Source organism: Saccopteryx bilineata, chromosome 2 (assembly GCF_036850765.1).
Source record: "Saccopteryx bilineata isolate mSacBil1 chromosome 2, mSacBil1_pri_phased_curated, whole genome shotgun sequence".
Classification (NCBI taxonomy): Eukaryota; Metazoa; Chordata; class Mammalia; order Chiroptera; family Emballonuridae; genus Saccopteryx; species Saccopteryx bilineata.
This window is the reverse complement of record NC_089491.1, coordinates 172,956,082-172,974,493: the sequence shown is the minus strand read 5'-3', so window position 1 is coordinate 172,974,493 and position 18,412 is coordinate 172,956,082. Positions and strand designations below refer to the sequence as shown.

At 47.3% G+C, this 18,412-nt stretch overlaps 2 protein-coding genes across 2 annotated transcripts; both read left to right on the top strand.

The window, feature by feature from the left end:
* Positions 1-301: 301 nt before the first annotated feature.
* Positions 302-4,238, top strand: LOC136323058 (sperm mitochondrial-associated cysteine-rich protein). Its single transcript, XM_066254876.1, has 2 exons — positions 302-1,030; positions 3,380-4,238. The coding sequence occupies exon 1, from the start codon at positions 319-321 to the stop codon at positions 817-819; it is 501 nt and encodes a 166-aa protein (XP_066110973.1). The 5' UTR covers positions 302-318; the 3' UTR covers positions 820-1,030; positions 3,380-4,238.
* Positions 4,239-8,310: 4,072 nt separating this feature from the next.
* On the top strand, positions 8,311-10,723 carry MFSD5 (major facilitator superfamily domain containing 5). The gene is made up of 2 exons (XM_066258601.1): positions 8,311-8,508; positions 9,123-10,723. The coding sequence occupies exon 2, from the start codon at positions 9,141-9,143 to the stop codon at positions 10,491-10,493; it is 1,353 nt and encodes a 450-aa protein (XP_066114698.1). The 5' UTR covers positions 8,311-8,508; positions 9,123-9,140; the 3' UTR covers positions 10,494-10,723.
* Positions 10,724-18,412: the final 7,689 nt, after the last annotated feature.

Below are 18,412 nucleotides of genomic sequence, written 5' to 3'. Positions count from 1 at the left end.
GCATAGGGATTTGTTCATAGTTTTTTTATAGTCCGGCCCTCCAATGGTCTGAGGGACAGTGAACTGGCCCCCTGTATAAAAAGTTTGGGGACCCCTGAGTTAGAGGATGGAGTGGAGGGCCACGGGAGAGCACTGCTGGGCATGGCTGGAAGGGGAGGGGTAATTGGGGTGGTCTGAGCTTCCTGAAGGCTCAGCAAGGCTCAGCAGTGTCTTAAGTTTAATCCTGCCCCCACTCCTGCTCCCCTCAGTCTGCCCCTCCTACTCCACCTGTGCCCTCCCCTTCACCCAACCCCTAGCCTGACCCACTCCTGTAGCTGAATGGACTTCTCTCTGGGCCTACGTTTGGGGCCTCGAAACAAGAAGGCCACCCACCAACAACCTCCTGCACCTTCTGGACACGGCCCACCAGCTGCCTCTTTTTGTCTATACTGTCCCCCCTCTGCCTGTGCCTGCCCCTGTCCTGTCTGTCCCCCTCCCACCTGCAACTGCGCTGCTTATCTCTCTTATACAACTACCTGCCCCTCCTGCCCCAGCCTCCTTGGCCCACCCTGCACCTGCTCCTGCCCTCCCTGCCCTGCCTGTCCTCCCTCAACTTGTCCCCATAGCTCCTGTGTCCCATGCTCTGTGACCTGCTGCCATCCCTCATCTTGCTCCATTTACCCTTGCCCCAAAGGCCGGTCTGCCTGTCCTAGCTCCTGCTTGGGCTACAGTGACAACTGTGGCTGTACCACAGCCTGGGGGCCTCCAGGCTCCACTGGCTACCACAGCTGCTGCTTTAGGGGACAAGGCACCTCTCGATGGCACTGTCTGATAGTCTAAGCAGGCTGTTGCCCCCTACAGAGACTGTCAGTCTTCTGGAGCATGTCTATAGCTGCTTCCTCAAGCAGGAGGCAAACACTCTGGGTAGAGTGAGAGCAGGCATCTGCTTTGAAGTTAGTTGCTGGGCATGTTCCTGCTGGTTCTAGAAACTTCTCTTCTGCAACTTTTGGAATGGAAACTGTTCTCAGAGCCTCCTCCAAGGTCCCTGAAGGTGAGCAAATTGGCCATTGTCCCCCTCTTGTCAGCCTCCCCTGGAGACCTTTCTTGGCTCCTCTGCAGTTCACATAGATAAGATAGTTTCTCCCTCTAGGGGATCTTTTGTCCATGGGACATTTTTTGCCCCTTGGACCTCTACCCATATTCCTGACTGATCCAGGAGTCTCTGGACCCCTTACCTCTCATCTTGAGCCAGGCAAAGATGATCAGTGGCTCTTGAATCGGAAAAAGAGGCCGAGCAGAGGGTTTCTGGCTCCTGCCTCCCCTTGGATATCATGACATCATACATGGTCCTTGGCTTCTAGGAATCTGGCACACTCTGCCTGGATGTCTTGTCTTGCAAATCTCTGAGTGCTCGCCCAGCCTCATGACCTCAATCTTCCAGGATTAAGCCCATCTGCAATATCTATGCTCACCTGACATGGGGGTGAGGGAAGCTGGGAACCCTCGAATCAGGTTCCCAATGATCCTATCCACACTTAGCTAGTCATAAGTTTGAAGAAGACACCAAAAGGAAGCTGGAGTGAGAGACCAAGTATCTGCCCCATTCATATTTCTCAGGTTCTCTGACATTAGTCAATCTTCTTCACCTATCTTGTGTCTTTTTTTTTTTCAGTGATACAGGAAGGGAGAGAGAGAGAAAGAGACCGGAACATTGACTTGTTCCTGTATGTGCCTTGTTTGGGGATTGAATTGTCAACCTTTGCACCTTGGGACGATGCTCTAATCAACTGAGCTATCCAGCCAGGACCTATCTTGTCTTGACATGTTTTTCCTACTCTCTGTCTCTTTAATTTTCTCTCCCTCTATTTTCCTTTCCAACTTATAATCTAACACATATGCATCTTTTTCTTTCCTTCTTTCTTGTTTCAATGTGTCTCCATGTCTATTTTCTTTTTTTAAGATTTTATTTATTGATTTTAGAGAGAAAGAGAGAGAGAAGAGGGGGTGGGGGAAGAGCAGGAAGCATCAACTCATAGTAGTTGCTTCCCTTATGTGCTTTGACCAGGCAAGGCCAGGGTTTCAAACCAGAAATCTAAGCACTCCAGTTCAATCTACTGCATTACCACAGGTTAGGCTCTCCATGTCTATTTTCTTCCTTGGTCTTTTGATCCACCTCACATCACACTGCTTTTCTGTTCTATTTGCTTCTGGGTGCATTTCATTTCTGATATCTTTTTTGTGTGACAGAAACAGAGGGACAGATAAGGACAGACAGAGAGGGAGAGAGATGGGAAGCACCAATTCTTCATTGTAGCACTTTAGTTGTTCATTGATTGCTTTCTTTTTTTTTTTTTTTTTTTTTTTTTTTCATTTTTCTGAAGCTGGAAACAGGGAGAGACAGTCAGACAGACTCCCGCATGCGCCCGACTGGGATTCACCCGGCACGCCCACCAGGGGCAACGCTCTGCCCACCAGGGGGCGATGCTCTGCCCATCCTGGGCGTCGCCATGTTGCGACCAGAGCCACTCTAGCGCCTGGGGCAGAGGCCACAGAGCCATCCCCAGCGCCCGGGCCATCTTTGCTCCAATGGAGCCTTGGCTGTGGGAGGGGAAGAGAGAGACAGAGAGGAAGGCGTGGCGGAGGGGTGGAGAAGCAAATGTGCGCTTCTCCTGTGTGCCCTGGCCGGGAATCGAACCCAGGTCCTCCGCATGCTAGGCCGACGCTCAACCGCTGAGCCAACCGGCCAGGGCCCTTGATTGCTTTCTTATATGTGCCTTGACCAGGGGCTACAGCAGGGCAAGTGACCCCACACTCAAGCCAGCGACCCTGGGCTCAAGCTGGTGAGCCTTGCTCAAACCAAATGAGCCCATGCTCAATCCTGCGACCTCAGGTTTTTGAACCTGGGTCCTCCGTGTCCTACTTCAACGCTCTATCCACTGCGCCTCTGCCTGGTCAGACTTATTCCTGATATCTTCTTTCTGCTTTCCTTTCTGTCTTTATCTCTGTTCCTATCTTCTGTATCTAGCTGTTTCTTCATTTCTTACCTCTCTTTCTACCTCCCTATATCTGGCTCTCTCTCTTTCTCTCTCTTTGGATCCTGCAGCTGCCTATACTCCAGACCTGCTTCATGCCCATTTCGTTGTTGTCCAAAGGTCAGGACACCATGCCCTCTAGTATCTGTCCCCCACACACTCCGTGCTCTAGAGTAAGTGAGGGCTGGACACAGGTGACAGGCTAGTCCCTCATTTCCCCACCCATTACACAGGCCATGCATCCCTATTCAGCTCTTATATGAATTTTTTTTAAATTATGCTTCTCCCAACTTAATTTGAAAACTGGCAATTAAAAAGAAAAAGAATTAAGCACTTATATTGCCTGTCCTTTATAAACTATATTTCAGGGTAGCCATATAATTGTAAGTGGTGGAGAAAACTTCTTATTTACGGAAGAATTTCAGCTAATGTAGAAGGAATATGAAATCAGAAAAGTCATCATTTGACAACCCTCCAGGAAATAATTGATCAAAACAAGAATCTTCAATGGATGAAACCAAGGATGATGGTTGAAGGAGAAATTTACAGTGGATAAATCAAGCTGTCACTATGAGAACCTGCCAGGCATCTTAGCGTAACTAAAAAGGCAGAACCACACACTGTTCCTCCTGATGTGGTGCGTCTGAAGCTCTCAGCTCTCCCAATGAAGGGCTCTGCCAAGAACACTGAATATGATTCTAATCAAAACTGTAGAGCAACCTCCACTTAACAGGAAATACTGGGGAAGGAAGAACAAATTAAATGACACAATGAGGAATTAAGAAGACACATATAGAACATGGGACATTCTAAAGGAAATCTGACATAATTTCTTCAATTAGTCAATGGCTGGGTGGGGGGGGGAGGTGAGAGGTGACAAAAAATGACAACTGCCACATGGAACATGAGGACCTTGTTTGGTTTCTGATTTGGAGAACCCAATTGTAAAAAGACATTTTCAGACAATTGGAGACAGGTATGGACTGGGTATTTATGATGCCAGTGGATCATATGACATTTATGATGCCAAGGAATCAGTGTTGATTTTGTTATATGGCTTTAAAGTCATGTAAAAATGGTTCTTATTTTCTACAGATGTATACTGAAGGATGAAGTGAAGTGACATATTTAATTTTAAATATTTCAGCAAATAAAAAAGGACAGAAAGAAAAGAATGGAAGAAACAAAATAACAAAATCAATAGTGTTGAATTAAGTATATAAAGGTTCACAGAACTATGTCTCTACTTTTGTATATGTTTGAACATTTTTATAATAAAAATTTTAAATGATGCTCCTCCGGTAAGCATGGTTCCTAGTAACTTCCAGAGCATCCTTCCCAACTGCCCTGAAAGACTTCCCCTGTGTGAATCCCCACACACAGACCGTGGCCCTCCCTGCCCTCTTCTGAAATCATGTACTAGAGGTGGATTGTGGTCAGGCTGCCTTTTAGCCCCTCCAGTTCGCTGCTGGAACATTTCTCACTTGTATGTTTTTCCCAGCTGGGCCTCACAGCTCTGAAAGACCAGGGGAATCTAAAGAATAAATATATTTTGCCTGACCAGGCAGTGGCACAGTGGATAGAGCGTTGGACTGTGACGTGGAGGACCCAGGTTCGAAATCCCGAGGTTGCCAGCTTGAAAATCCCAAGGTTGCTGGCTTGAGCAAGGGGTCACTTGGTCTGCTGTAGCTCCCCCAGGTCAAGACACATATGAGAAAGCAGTCAATGAACAACTAAGGAGCTGCAACAAAGAATTTTCTTTTCTTTTTTTGTGGCAGACACAGAGAGAGTCAGAGAGAGGAACAGACACAGAGGAAGGGAGAGAGATGAGAAACATCAATCATTAGGGTTTTTTTGCGTGTTGCAACACCTTAATTGTTCATTGATTGCTTTCTCATACGTGCCTTAACTGCAGGCCTTCAGCAGATTGAGTAACCCCTTGCTCGAGCCAGAGACCTTGGGCTCAAGCTGATGAGCTTTTGCTCAAGCCAGATGAGCCCTCGCTCAAGCTGGCGACCTCGGGGTCTCGAACCTGGATCTTTTGTATCCCAGTCCAATGCTCTATCCACTGCGCCACCGCCCGATCAGGCCGGAAACCATAATTTTTGATTCATAGCGTTTCTAAAAGACTGCATGGGGGCCCTGGCTGGTTGGCTCAGTGGTAGAGCGTCGGCCTGGCGTGCAGGAGTCCCAGGTTCGATTCCCGGCCAGGGCACACAAGAGAAGCGCCCATCTGCTTCTCCACCCCTCCCCCTCGCCTTCCTCTCTGTGTCTCTCTTCCCCTCCCGCAGCAAGGCTCCATTGGAGCAAAGATGGCCTGGGCATTGAGGATGGCTCTGTGGCCTCTGCCTCAGGCGCTAGGATGGCTCTGGATGCAACAGAGCGACGCCCCAGGTGGGCAGAGCATCGCCTCCTGGTGGGTGTGCTGGGTGGATCCCGGTCGGGCGCATGCGGGAGTCTGTCTGACTGCCTCCCCGTTGCCAGCTTTGGAAAAATGCAAAAAATAAATAAATAAATAAATATTTTCTTAAAAATTTTTATTTATTTTTTTACAGGAACAGAGAGTCAGAGAGAGGGACAGATAGGGACAGACAGACAGAAACGGAGAGAGATGAGAAGCACTAATCACCAGTTTTTCACCGTGACACCCCAGTTGTCCATTGATTGCCTTCTCACATGTGCCTTGACCACGGGCCTTCAGCAGACCAAGCAGCTCCCTACTCGAGCCAGTGACCTTGGGTCCAAGCTGGTGAGCTTTTTTGCTCAAACCAGATGAGCCTGCGCTCAAGCCGAGGACCCCGGGGTCTCGAACCTGGATCTTCCTCATCCCAGTCCTACGGTCTATCCACTGCGCCACCGCCTGGTCAGGCAATAAATAAATAAATAAATAAATAAATAAAAATAAAAGACTGCATGGGAACCACTGCACCTTTCTACTCTCTAGAAGTTTGCCAGTTAGGGATGAAGGCCCTTTGGAGCTTGGCTACAAATCTCAGCTGTTTCCTTTATCATAATTTCTTGAGACATAATTCCAGATTCTCCCACTCTTCTTCCCTCCAAACTTTAGTGTAAAGAAAACCAACATTTACTAATTGTCTGTGCAAATCAGTGGACTTATTTAATCTTTTCAAAAATCATATGAGTGGCCTGACCTGTGGTGGTGCAGTGGATAAAGAGTCGACCTGAAAATGCTGAGGTCGCTGGTTCAAAACCCTGGGCTTGCCTGGTCAAGGCACATATGGGAGTTGATGCTTCCAGCTCCTCCCCCCCTTCTCTCTCTCTCTGTCTCTCCCTCTCCTCTCTAAAATGAATAAATAAAAAAATAAATTAAAAAAAATCATATGAGCATGGAATTGGAAAGATCTGGGTCCCAGTTATGACTCTACCTCTTTCTATGTGACTCTGGACATGTCACCAAACCTTCCCAACTCTGGGTGATAATGATAGTAGTGACCTTGTGGGTTGTTGTCACAGTTAAATAATTCACCTATAGCCATTGGCTCAGGACTTTTTGAAATATAACTTAGGTACATTTGATAAGTGTTAACAGCTAATACAGGTCAGCACTTTTTAGAGTAATTTATATTTGTGCCTGACCTGTGGTGGCGCAGAGAATAGAGCAGGGGTCCCCAAACTTTTTACACAGGGGGCCAGTTCAGTGTCCCTCAGACCATTGGAGGGCCAGACTATAAAAAAAACTATGAACAAATCCTTATGTACACTGCACATATCTTATTTTAAAGTAAGAAAACAAAATGGGAACAAATACAATATTTAAAATAAAGAACAAGTAAATTTAAATCAACAAGCTGACCAGTATTTCAATGGGAATTATGCTCCTGTCACTGACCACCAATGAAAGAGGTGCCCCTTCCGGAAGTGTAGCGGGGGCCGGATAAATGGCCTCAGGGGGCCACATGTGGCCCGTGGGCCATAGTTTGGGGACCCCTGGAATAGAGCATCGAGCTGGAACACTGAGGTTGCTGGTTTGAAGCCCCGGGCTTGCCGGGTCAAGGTACATATGGGAGTTGATGCTTCCTGCTCTTTCCCCCTTCTCTCTCTCTAAAAATGAACAAACAAACAAATAAATAAATAATAGAGTAATTTACATTAACTTCTTCATTTATCCATCAAAAATTTTTTATTGAATTTTTTTTAATGTACCAGTAACTGTTTTAAGTACTGGAAATACAAGTGAACAAAGCATGTAAAAATCTGTAGGGGAAAGAGATAGGAAATAAGCAAGTAAGAATATATAGTATGCCAGATGGTGTTAGGATCTATGGAGAAAATGAAGCAAAGGAGAATAGGGAATTAGAAGGAAAGCAGGTAGATTACTGTGGTGGAGGTAGTGGCGTTGCTATTTTACACAGGATGGCCAAGGAAGGCATCTCTGATAAAATGTCATTTGTACAGAGAACTGGGGCACTAAGGAGGGAACCATGTGGGAGAACCAGAACCATATAGGGCACAATGTGCAAAGACCCTGGTGGTAGCCAGTGTAGACTGAATAGAAAGAGTAGGAGGAAGAATGGTAGATGAAGTCAGAGAGTAGCAGAGAACAGGACATAAGAGTTTGTAGGCAGTCTAAAAGATCTTGGCTTTTATGCTTAGTGAGATGGGAAGCCATTGTAGGGTCTCGAGATCTTACTAAAGCTGGAGAAAAGTAACTTTCCCAAGGTAACAGAGTAAGTGGCAGAAAGTGAGCTTTCTGCTCCAGGGCTGAAATTCTTAACCCTATGCTGCTGCTGAACTTTAGCCTTTTTATTTGGGCACTGTTCTCTTTTGACTTCGGATGAAGAAATTAGGACACTGAGAAGTCATGCAGCTTGCCCAAGGCCAGACAGCTGGTAAGTAACGGTGGGATTTGAGCCTTAGTCTATCTGCAGCCGGAGTCCAAGTCCTTTAAAAACCACACTGCCTCCTCCCTCAGGTGTCTGGGCCATAATGACTTCTGGACTAGAGGTCACTACAATGAGAAAGGGGAAAATGGAAGAGCCCATTTCGGCTTGTAGCAGTGGTGTTCCCAGGGAAGCTCCAGCCGCCAGTTCTGCGGGACTGGGCATTTTCCCGGACACAGCCGCGCTCTCTAACCGATGGCACGGAAAGAGATGAAATAGGCCTTTATTTCGAGGTGGCCCGCAGGTATCAGGGAGTCCCAGGAGCAGGTGTCACGGGGAGCAGCGGAGAAGGCCGGACCGAAAAGAGCAACCTTTCAGGAGTCTAGACTTCCCGCCGCGGAGTGCCGCGCCGCGCGGGGGTCGGAGCTGGAAGGCGGGGCGGGGGCGGGGCTTGAGTACCGCGCCCCCGTCACGTGACGGGACCAGCATGGCGGCGACCCGAAGCCTGCCAGGCTTCCGGAAGCAGGCTGTGAAGGGCGGATGCGCTGCTGGAATCCGAGCCGGAGCCGGAGCGGGAGCTGGAGTAGAGTGGGCAGGGCGGCCGGGCGGCCTGGAGCCGGACGAGTCCGGAACGTCCCCGTAGACCGGGGCAGCAGGTGAGGGGAGTCTGGGTGAGGCGCCAGCGGGTGTGGCGGCCCTGGGGCGTTGGGCAGTAGCTAGGGGGCGGAAGGGGGAGCCCGTGACCTGGAGGGTGGGGGATTTGAGATGCACGCGCGTGACCCTAAATTAACTCTAGAGGCCCATGCCGGCGGCATGAATTCCCTAGAGAGAAGACGAGGCACCTAGGGCAAAAACGGGCTCCCCAGAGAGGGTAGGAGGTAATAGAAGGAACTATGCAGAAGCTGTTGTGGAAGAGGGCAGCAGCCCCTTCATTGAAGGGATTGGGATTATTGAAGGGACTTCTTTGCTATGCTAGGCAAGGGGTGTGTGTGAGTGTGTGTGTGTGTGTGTGTGTGCGCGCGCCCGTGTATGCGCTCAGTCTTCTTACCCCTCCCTGTACCACAGTGTCCGAGGAGACTCCTCTGGCGGGCCACTCCTCCCACCCACCCGACTGGTCCCTCCAGTCTGAGCTCTGGGGAAATGGAGTTGAGGGGTGGGGAAGTGCAGTTGGCAGGGGGTAGGGTGGAGCAGCCTTCTGCTTAGACATCCAGCCCCTTGACTGTGCTGCCTGGGCAATGGATGTGACTCTGAAACCCCATTCTTCCCCCAGGTCGTCCGGGGGCCCGCCATGCTGGTGACTGCCTACCTTGTCTTTGTGCTCCTCCTGGCCTCCTGCCTGGGATTGGAGCTGTCAAGATGCCGGGCTAAGCCCCCAGGAAGGGCCTGCAGCAATCCCTCCTTCCTTCGGTTCCAACTGGACTTTTATCAGGTCTACTTCCTGGCTTTGGCAGCTGACTGGCTTCAGGCCCCCTACCTCTATAAACTCTATCAGCATTACCGCTTCCTGGAAGGTCAAATTGCTATCCTCTATGTCTGTGGCCTTTCCTCCACAGTCCTCTTTGGGCTGGTGGCCTCCTCCCTTGTGGATTGGCTGGGTCGAAAGAAGTCTTGTGTCCTCTTTTCTCTCACTTACTCTCTGTGCTGTTTAACCAAACTCTCTCAGGACTACTTTGTGTTGCTGGTGGGCCGAGCACTTGGTGGGCTTTCCACCGCCCTGCTCTTCTCTGCCTTTGAGGCCTGGTACATCCATGAGCACGTGGAGCGGCATGACTTCCCTGCTGAGTGGATCCCGGCTACTTTTGCCCGAGCTGCCTTCTGGAACCATGTGTTGGCTGTAGTGGCAGGTGTGGCAGCTGAGGCTGTGGCCTGCTGGATGGGACTGGGGCCTGTAGCGCCCTTTGTGGCTGCCATCCCTCTCTTGGCTCTGGCTGGGGCCTTGGCTCTTCACAACTGGGGAGAGAACTATGATCGGCAGCGTGCCTTCTCAAAGACCTGTGCTGGGGGCCTGCGTTGCCTCCTGTCGGACCGCCGTGTGCTGCTGCTAGGTACCATACAGGCCCTGTTTGAGAGTGTCATCTTCATCTTTGTCTTCCTCTGGACACCTGTGCTGGACCCACATGGGGCCCCGCTGGGCATCATCTTCTCCAGCTTCATGGCAGCTAGCCTGCTCGGCTCTTTCTTGTATCGTATTGCTACCTCCAAGAGGTACCACCTCCAGCCTATGCATCTGCTCTCCCTTGCTGTCCTCATCGTTGTCTTCTCCCTTTTCATGCTGACTTTCTCCACCAGTCCAGGCCAGGAGAATCCAGTGGAGTCCTTCATAGCCTTTCTACTTATCGAATTGGCCTGTGGACTCTACTTTCCCAGCATGAGCTTCCTGCGAAGAAAGGTGATCCCTGAGACAGAGCAAGCTGGTGTGCTCAACTGGTTCCGGGTACCCCTGCACTTACTGGCCTGCCTGGGGCTCCTAGTCCTCCATGACAGTGATCGCAAAACAGGCACCTGGAACATGTTCAACATCTGCTCTGCAGTCATGGTGATGGCTCTCCTGGCAGTGGTGGGGCTCTTCACTGTGGTAAGGCACGATGCTGAACTGCGGGTACCCTCACCCACAGGAGAGCCCTATACCCCTGAGCTCTAACCCTGTTCCAGGACAAGGGGGCTGGGACAGACTCTTGAATTCCATGTTTCCAGGATGGTATAGATATCTCTGTGACTATCTGGCCCCTTCACCTGTCCTTGGGGCTCCTTCTGCCAGTGCTTTGGGTTGGGGAGCAAATGGAGGTGATGGCCTGGAAAGAAGATGCCAAAAGTTGCCTCTGTGTAACTCCTTTTCCCCTTTCCATTTAAAAATAAACACTTTTCACTGAGCATTAATTTGATTTACTCATCTTGACCTATACCCATTTTAGTAGTTTCTGATGGGTAGGCAGCTGGAGGTTTTGAGGACAGGTGTGGTTATCAGTGAAGGTTTGTATTCTAACCTAAGACTATATCCAGTTTAAACTGAAGCTGTGTACTTTTCTTTCAGAAGAAATGGATGGGAAATGCTTGAGGCTCTTAGGTCCTTCATATCTTGTTACCCTAAGGATAGGCATCCTCCCCAGTTGCCAAGCAAAACCTTTGCTCCACATCCAGAGTGAGATAATGTCTGGAGTATGGGATGAATGCCCAAGCGACTAAGCAAAGATTCCAGGGACTTGGGCTGCCTCTGTGCCCACCCTTTAGGGCAAATTCAGAGCCTTCCTATAGTAAGAAGCCTGCAGCTTAGCACATCCATGCTACCTGCCTTCTGCCTCTGCCAGGATCACATGAGCCCACCAGGTCCTGTATCCTTGTATGAAACCAAAGTGAAGGGCTCCCAAGGGGAGAGAGCAGTGAATGACTGAGGGACTGGAACATCTTGTCTGTACCTGACTCTTCTCCACCCAGACTGAGGGTGAGGGAGCCATCAGGGGAGGAAACTGCCAGTGGGAACACCAGTTCTCTGGGTCCCTCCCTGCTTCACTTCTGATGGTATCTGCTTTTACTCCTTCTACCAACTCCTGGGCTTCTCAGGGAAAGCAGAGCCAACTTTAAGAAGGGTGGAGAGGCAGGGAGAGGGTAGGCTCAAGGGTGTGTTCTGGAATGTGCTTGAGAGGGGCATGGGGGACCCATCTGTTCTAGAGAGGAACTGATGATTTTTCCCTGGGTTCTAAACTACTTTCCAGACAGGAAGATGCAAGATGTTCCTAGACCTGCAAGTCCCAACCCGTGTGGAAAGATAACATCAGCTGGTGCTGTAGGAATGTAGCATGGATGGGCTTCTCCAGGGTGAGGCTGAAAGGGAAGAATAGGTGGTGGTCTTAGGTCTCTACTCAGCAGTAAGAACACGTGTTCCTGACCCAGGCTACAGGGAATAGAAGATGAGGTTAAGTACAGAAAAACAGATACATTTCCTTCTCCTGTCTTGAGGTCAAGACAGAATCTGTTGTAATAACTTTATATCCTCTATCTGCCACGTTGAGCTGTACCTAGATATATTTTATAGTTATTTGTACACTTTCTGTCTCTCTTTACCATACTATGATTTCTTTGAGGATAAGAGGAAATTGTGTCTTGCCTTTGTATCCCTGTATATACACACAAGTGGGTGCTTTGCCCATGTCTGTGCTGAAGTAAATGTCTGAAGAAGAGATGGGCTAGCTTACACATGGATTTTCTTGCTTTTGATTGATTGAGTTGTTGATTGATTGATTTTAGAGACAGAAACATCGATCTGTACCTGTGTGTGCCCTAACCAGGGACCAAACCCACAACCTCTGTGTACCGGGACAGCACTCTAACCAACCGAGCCATCCGGCTAGGACAACACCTACCTTTTCAAGAGCTGCCCTTTTGGCAGCTATTAGACTAGAATGTAGAGCCTAGCTAACTTGTTATTTTGGATAACAGCAATTATTTACTGATATAGATATGAGGAGGGGCCTACATTCCCAAGTGATAAGAAAAATGGAGGGTAGAGGAGACTGACTTATATGGTTTCCTTAACTTTGTCCCTGCTGAGCTTTCTTCAAAGGGGCTGATGACATGGAATGGAGAGGGTTCTTTCCTGTCAGACTCACAGTGTGTTAAGAGCTTGAAGGCATCTTAGAGACTGTCCATTCAACCTAAATATATTTTTATTGAGCACCTGCTATATGCCAGGCATTGTATTACTAGGTGCTGGTGACCTTTTTTTAGCCAATAAGAAAATCCCCTCAAAGCAAGGCTATGTAGTAAGTGAATGGCAAAGCCAAAGCTAAACCTTATCTTTTGCTGCCTGCGCACTGCCCCTTCTATGACATGTACTACCTGTGTTCCCTGGGCCTGCTCACTTAGCCTTTCCCCCTTTAGCTCTGCTCACTTAGCCTAAGCCCTGTCCCTAAAGAAGGGCAAGAGTGGGAGTATTTAGCCTTGGCCATCTGGTCCACTTTTGTGTCTCTGCCCATATGGGTCAATTGAGGGATTGGTTCAGCAGGTGCACACTGCCTGCAAAATGCTGCTAAGAGGCAGCATCAGGAACTAGTTAATATCAATAGCATGGAGCCAGAGCCAGATTACCTGGGTTAAAATTTGAGCCTCAGTTTCCTCATCTGTAAAATGGGGGTGATACTGTCATTTCTGCCCCATAGCACTCTTGAAATTAAATGTATCACTATATTTTTAAAATTATTTTTATTTAGTGATTTTAACCAGAGAGGGGGAGAGAGAGAGACAGGAACACCAATCCATTCTTTTTTTTTTTTTTTTTTACAGAGACAGAGTGATAGTGAGAGAGAGGGATAGATAGGGACAGACAGACAGGAACAGAGAGAGATGAGAAGCATCAATCATTAGTTTTTTGTTGCGACACCTTAGTTGTTCATTGATTGCTTTCTCATATGTGCCTTGACCTTTGGTCTTCAGCTGACCGAGTAACCCCTTGCTCAAGTCAGAGACCTTGGGTCCAAGCTGGTGAGCTTTTTGCTCACATCAGATGAGCCCAGGCTCAAGCCGGTGACCTCGGGGTCTCGAACCTGGGTCTCTTGCATCTCAGTCCGATGGTCTATCCACTGTGCCACCGCCTGGTCAGGCAAATGTATCACTCTATTTAAGTTCTTAGAATAGTACTTAGCCCACGGTATAAGCACTACGTAAGTGTTTGCGTTTATATTTTACTTTTTACCTTTTTCTAAATTTATTTTACAGAGAGAGGAAGGGGGAGAGAGAGAGAGAGACAGAAACATGGATCTGTTCTTGTGTTACCCTGACCAGGGATTGAACTGGCAACCTCTGCACTTTTGGACAATGTTCTAACCAACCGAGCTATCCAGCCAGGGCTTTTTAAACTTTTTCAATCCAGCTAAGCCCATCTGGATTTGGGTGTGAGGATGAGTGAATGGGGCTATAAAATGAGGTGTAGAACTTTCCAGTGCATCCCAGTGGTTAGGTGTCTCCCAGCAGTGTTTATCCTTGATCCTGGCCCTTGATCCTGGATAGAAGTATCCAGCTATCTGAAAGGCCTTCTACTTTGGGATATGTGAGCAGCTGAATAGAATGTTAGTATGTTCCACTTGAACTCATTTCCTCTTCAAGTGGGAAGGTCGTTTTGGTGTCAGACTTGATACACACCACCATCTCTCACTAAGAGGCTCCTGATTTTCTGACTTTTCATCCAGCTGGACACATGATTATTTGATTTGGAGGTTTTAAGTGATCTTGAGGAGAGAAGAAACATCACAAGTAACCAGGAGCCAATGGACAAGAGGCAGGAGGATTGGGACAAAAGGCCTATAATGCGTTCTGAAACTTGGAGGATGACCTCTTCCTGGAAATTCAGTCCTTGCTCAGGAAGGGGAGGGTGTTTCCCCAATAATGGCCATGGCCCTTTGGCTGGGTCTAGGTTCCATTATCCATCTCTCTTCCCCTCGCCCCAATCCTGTGGTTCTCCTTGTCCCTCTTATTATTTTTTTGCCACCACTTCTTTACAGAACCACAGAACAGAATTATAAAACAAGTTTGTCATGCCTGGGATTAGATCTAATGTTATAAAACTACTTTACATTTGCTTTAAGTTTTGTTTTTTTTTTTACAATAAATTTATTATTTTTAGCCAAATGTCACAGTAAAACTGTCAAATGCAAATACAGAAATACATATTTTTTTAATTTATTAATTTTAGAGAGGAGAGAGAGAGAGAGAAGGGGGGAGGAGCAGGAAGCATCAACTCCCACATGCGCCTTGACCAGGCAAGCCCAGTGTTTCAAACAGGCGACCTCAGTGTTTCCAGGTTGACGCTCCATCCACTGCGCCACTGCCTGGTCGGGCACAGAAATACATATTTAACAACAATATTTGAATGTAAATCTGTTCATATAATGTTACATTTAAATATATATATATATATTTATATTTACATAACTATATTACAAATATAAATTCATACAGAAATAGAAAATGTAAAAACTAACAGTCTCCTTTAATCCCATTCTTCATACCATTGTTAAATGGTATGGTTTAATATTAGTTTTTTTTTCCTTTTTTAAAATGAATTTAGGACTTTATTTATTCATTTTAGAGAAAAGAGAGTAAGGGAGAAGTGGGGAGGAACAGGAAGAATCAACTCCCATATGTGCCTTGACCAGGCAAACCCAGAGTTTTATTTATTTATTTATTTAAATTTTTTTTGTTTGTTTTTTTGTTTTAATTTTATTTATTCATTTTAGAGAGGAGAGAGAAAGGGAGAGAGGGAGAGAGAGAGGTGAGAGAGACAGAGAGAGAATGTGGGGAGGAGCTGGAAGCATCAACTCCCATATGTGCCTTGACCAGGCAAGCCCAGGGTTTCGAACCAGTGACCTCAGCATTTCCAGGTCGACGCTTTATCCACTGCGCCACCACAGGTCAGGCAAACCCGGAGTTTTAAACCAGTGACCTCAGTGTTCCAGGTTGATGCTTTTTCCACTGCACCACCACAGGTCAGGCCAATATTTGTGTTGTGTTGTTTTTTTTTTAATAAAAATTGAATTAGCCTGACCAGGCGGTGGCGCAGTGGATAGAGCGTCAGACTGGGATGCGGAAGACCCAGGTTCAAGACCCCGAGGTTGCCAGTTTGAGTGCAGGCTCATCTGGCTTGAGGAAAAAGCTCGCCAGCTTGGTCGCTGGCTCGAGCAAGGGGTTATTCGGTCTGCTGAAGGCCCACGGTCAAGGCACATATGAGAAAGCAATCAATGAATAACTAAGGTGTCACAATGCGCAACGAAAAACTAATGATTGATGCTTCTCATCTCTCCCTTCCTATCTGTCTGTCCCTGTCTATCCCTCACTCTGACTCTCTCTCTGTCTCTGTAAAAAAAAAAAAAAGTTGAATTATATCATTCATGCTGTTCCATAGTTGTCTTTTTACATAATAGTATATCTTGTTTTTCTCTTTAAAACAAAACCCACAGACTATAACAATTATTCATGTATCTCTGACATCTCTATATGTCAGTACATATCTTTTTTAAATTTTTGTTTCAGAGACAGAGAGGGGGACAGATATGGACTGACAGACAGGAAGGGAGAGAGATGAGAAGCATCAACTTTTCATTGAGGCACCTTAGTCGTTCATTGATTGCTTTCTCATATATGCCTTGACTGGGGGGCTACAGTAGAATGAGTGACCCCTTTCAAGCCAGCAACCTTGGGCTCAAGCTGGTGAGGCTTGCTCAAACCAGATGAGGCCACGCTCAAGCTGGCACCATCAGGGTTTTGAACCTGGGTCCTCTGTGTCCCAGTCTGATGCTCTACGCACTGCGCCACCGCCTGGTCAGGTGAGAAGCATCAATTCTTTGTTGCAGCTCCTTAGTTGTTCATTGATTGCTTTCTCATATGTGCCTTGACTGAGGGGCTTCAGCAGAATGAGTGACCCCTTGCTCAAGCCAGTGACCTTGGGCTCAAGGCAGTGACCTTGAGATTTAAGCCAGCGACCTTTGGGCTCAAGCCAGTGACCATGGAGTCATGTCTATGATCCCACCCTCTACCCAGTGACTCCATGCTCAAGCTGGTAAGCCTGCACTCAAGCCAGGGACCTCAGGACTTTGAACCTGGGTCCTCTGCATCCCAGGCCAACTCTGTTCCCTGTGCCACAGCCTGGTCAGGCAAGACATGCTTTTTTAATGGCTGCTAAGCATTGCTAGGGCCTCTTGGAAAGCATTTCAAGGGTATTCTATTTGAGACTGGCAAAACCCTGAGGAGGTAGTGAGGCTTTATGTTACTATTCCCATTTCATGGATTAGTAAAAATTGAGATGGAACTAGAACCTGGCTCTGTCCAGACTCAAGTTGAACGTTTTTTTCCACAATCTTGTGCTGTCTCTTTATAAACTTGGGATTCAGGTGAAGGATTGAATTATGTGACTCAAATTCAAACTGGTCAGCATTTATTGATCTCTTGATACTTGGAGATCTTTCTACTTGTAAGTAGAAGAGAAATAAAAAAAGGATAATTTCTCTGTCCTTAAGGCGTTTAGAATCAAATATAGTATGTAGGGAAAAAGTTCTAAAAAACACCTGCTATACAACATATCAATCAGCACTGATTGCTAAGGTGTAAACAAGAGGAAGTGAGCACTGAGAGAATTGACATATTCACTGATCACTTATGAATTCTCTACTGGGTCCCTTGCCATACAAGAGATATGTGTGTGGCCCTGGTTGGATGGCTCGGTTGGTTTGAGTGTCGTCACAAAGTGCAGAGATGTATGTGTAATTTCTATAACACAGTTAGCACCTGCGTTAATATTACCATTCCAATGCTGAGAATCTTTGGAGACCTAGTAGTTCTTGTTTGTTTGTTTAGTTTTTCCAACTAGATTATCAACTCCTAATAAGGTGTTCATGGTGATGAAGAAAAACTTTGATAGAGAAGGATGAGTCATTCAACAGAATTCATCAGGAAAAAGCTAAATGCCAAAACTAGAATTTTGAATTCTTTGGTGAAGGAAAGAAAAGCAGAGCCAGTTAAATCTATATGTTTGGAGAAGTAGTTAGCACTTACCAAACATATAATTAAAATCTATGAAGCCTGACCTGTGATGGAGCAGTGGATAAAGCATCCACCTAGAGTGCAGAGGTCACAGTTTCCAAGCCCTGGCCTTGCTGGGTCAATGCACATATGCCAAGCAATCAACACACAACTAAAGTGAAGCAACCATAAGTTGATACTTCTCATTCCCTCTCATCTCTCTGTAAAATCAACAAATAAAATCTTAGCCTGGCCTGACTGGGCGGTGGCACAGTGGATAAAGCATCAGACTGGGATGCAGAGGACCCAGGCTTGAAACCCTGAGGTCACTGGCTTGAGCACAGACTCATCTGGCTTGAGCACAAGCTCTCACCACTTTGAGTGTGGAGTCGCTGGCTTGAGTGTGGGGTCATAAACATGACCCCATGGTCGCTGGCTTGAGCAAGGGGTCCTTAGGTTATCTGTAGCCCCCCAGTCAAGACACATGAGAAAGCAATCAATGAACAACTAATGTGCTGCAACAAAGAATTGATGATTCTCATCTCTCTCCCTTCCTGTATGTCTATCCCTATCTATCCCTCTCTCTGACTCTCTCTGTCTCTGTCACACACACACACACACACACACACACACACACACACACAAAAGGAAAGAAAAAAAACTATGAATTTATGAACTATTCCGGTAAAGAGTTGTCCCAGTTCTTCCCACATTCACAACTCCCATTCTACCTACCCCCCTACACACCATCCCCCATCAGGGAGCACTAGATCCTGTCTACCTCATACAATCCAATTGATGGAAGGAGCAAGGGCTAGAAGGCAGCCGGAACTCAACCCTACTGGAAGAAGTGGGAAAACCCATGCCCCCAAGAAGCTAACGCCCAGAGCAACAGGATCCAGCTGGTCCTCATCACGTGACGATGCAGTACCGCTGATAAACTACAACTTCCACTGCGCCACGCGGCCTGCCGGAGTTACGCAGCTTTCGCTGATTGGTTGCTGGAGATATTTGAAAGGAGGGGCTGGCGCGGAAACGAAGATTACGTTTTGGATC

Excerpts from the sequence above, each read along its gene's own strand:
- LOC136323058 (XM_066254876.1), top strand. The coding sequence starts at position 319 with ATGGACTTCTCTCTGGGCCTACGTTTGGGGCCTCGAAACAAGAAGGCC.
- MFSD5 (XM_066258601.1), top strand. The coding sequence starts at position 9,141 with ATGCTGGTGACTGCCTACCTTGTCTTTGTGCTCCTCCTGGCCTCCTGC.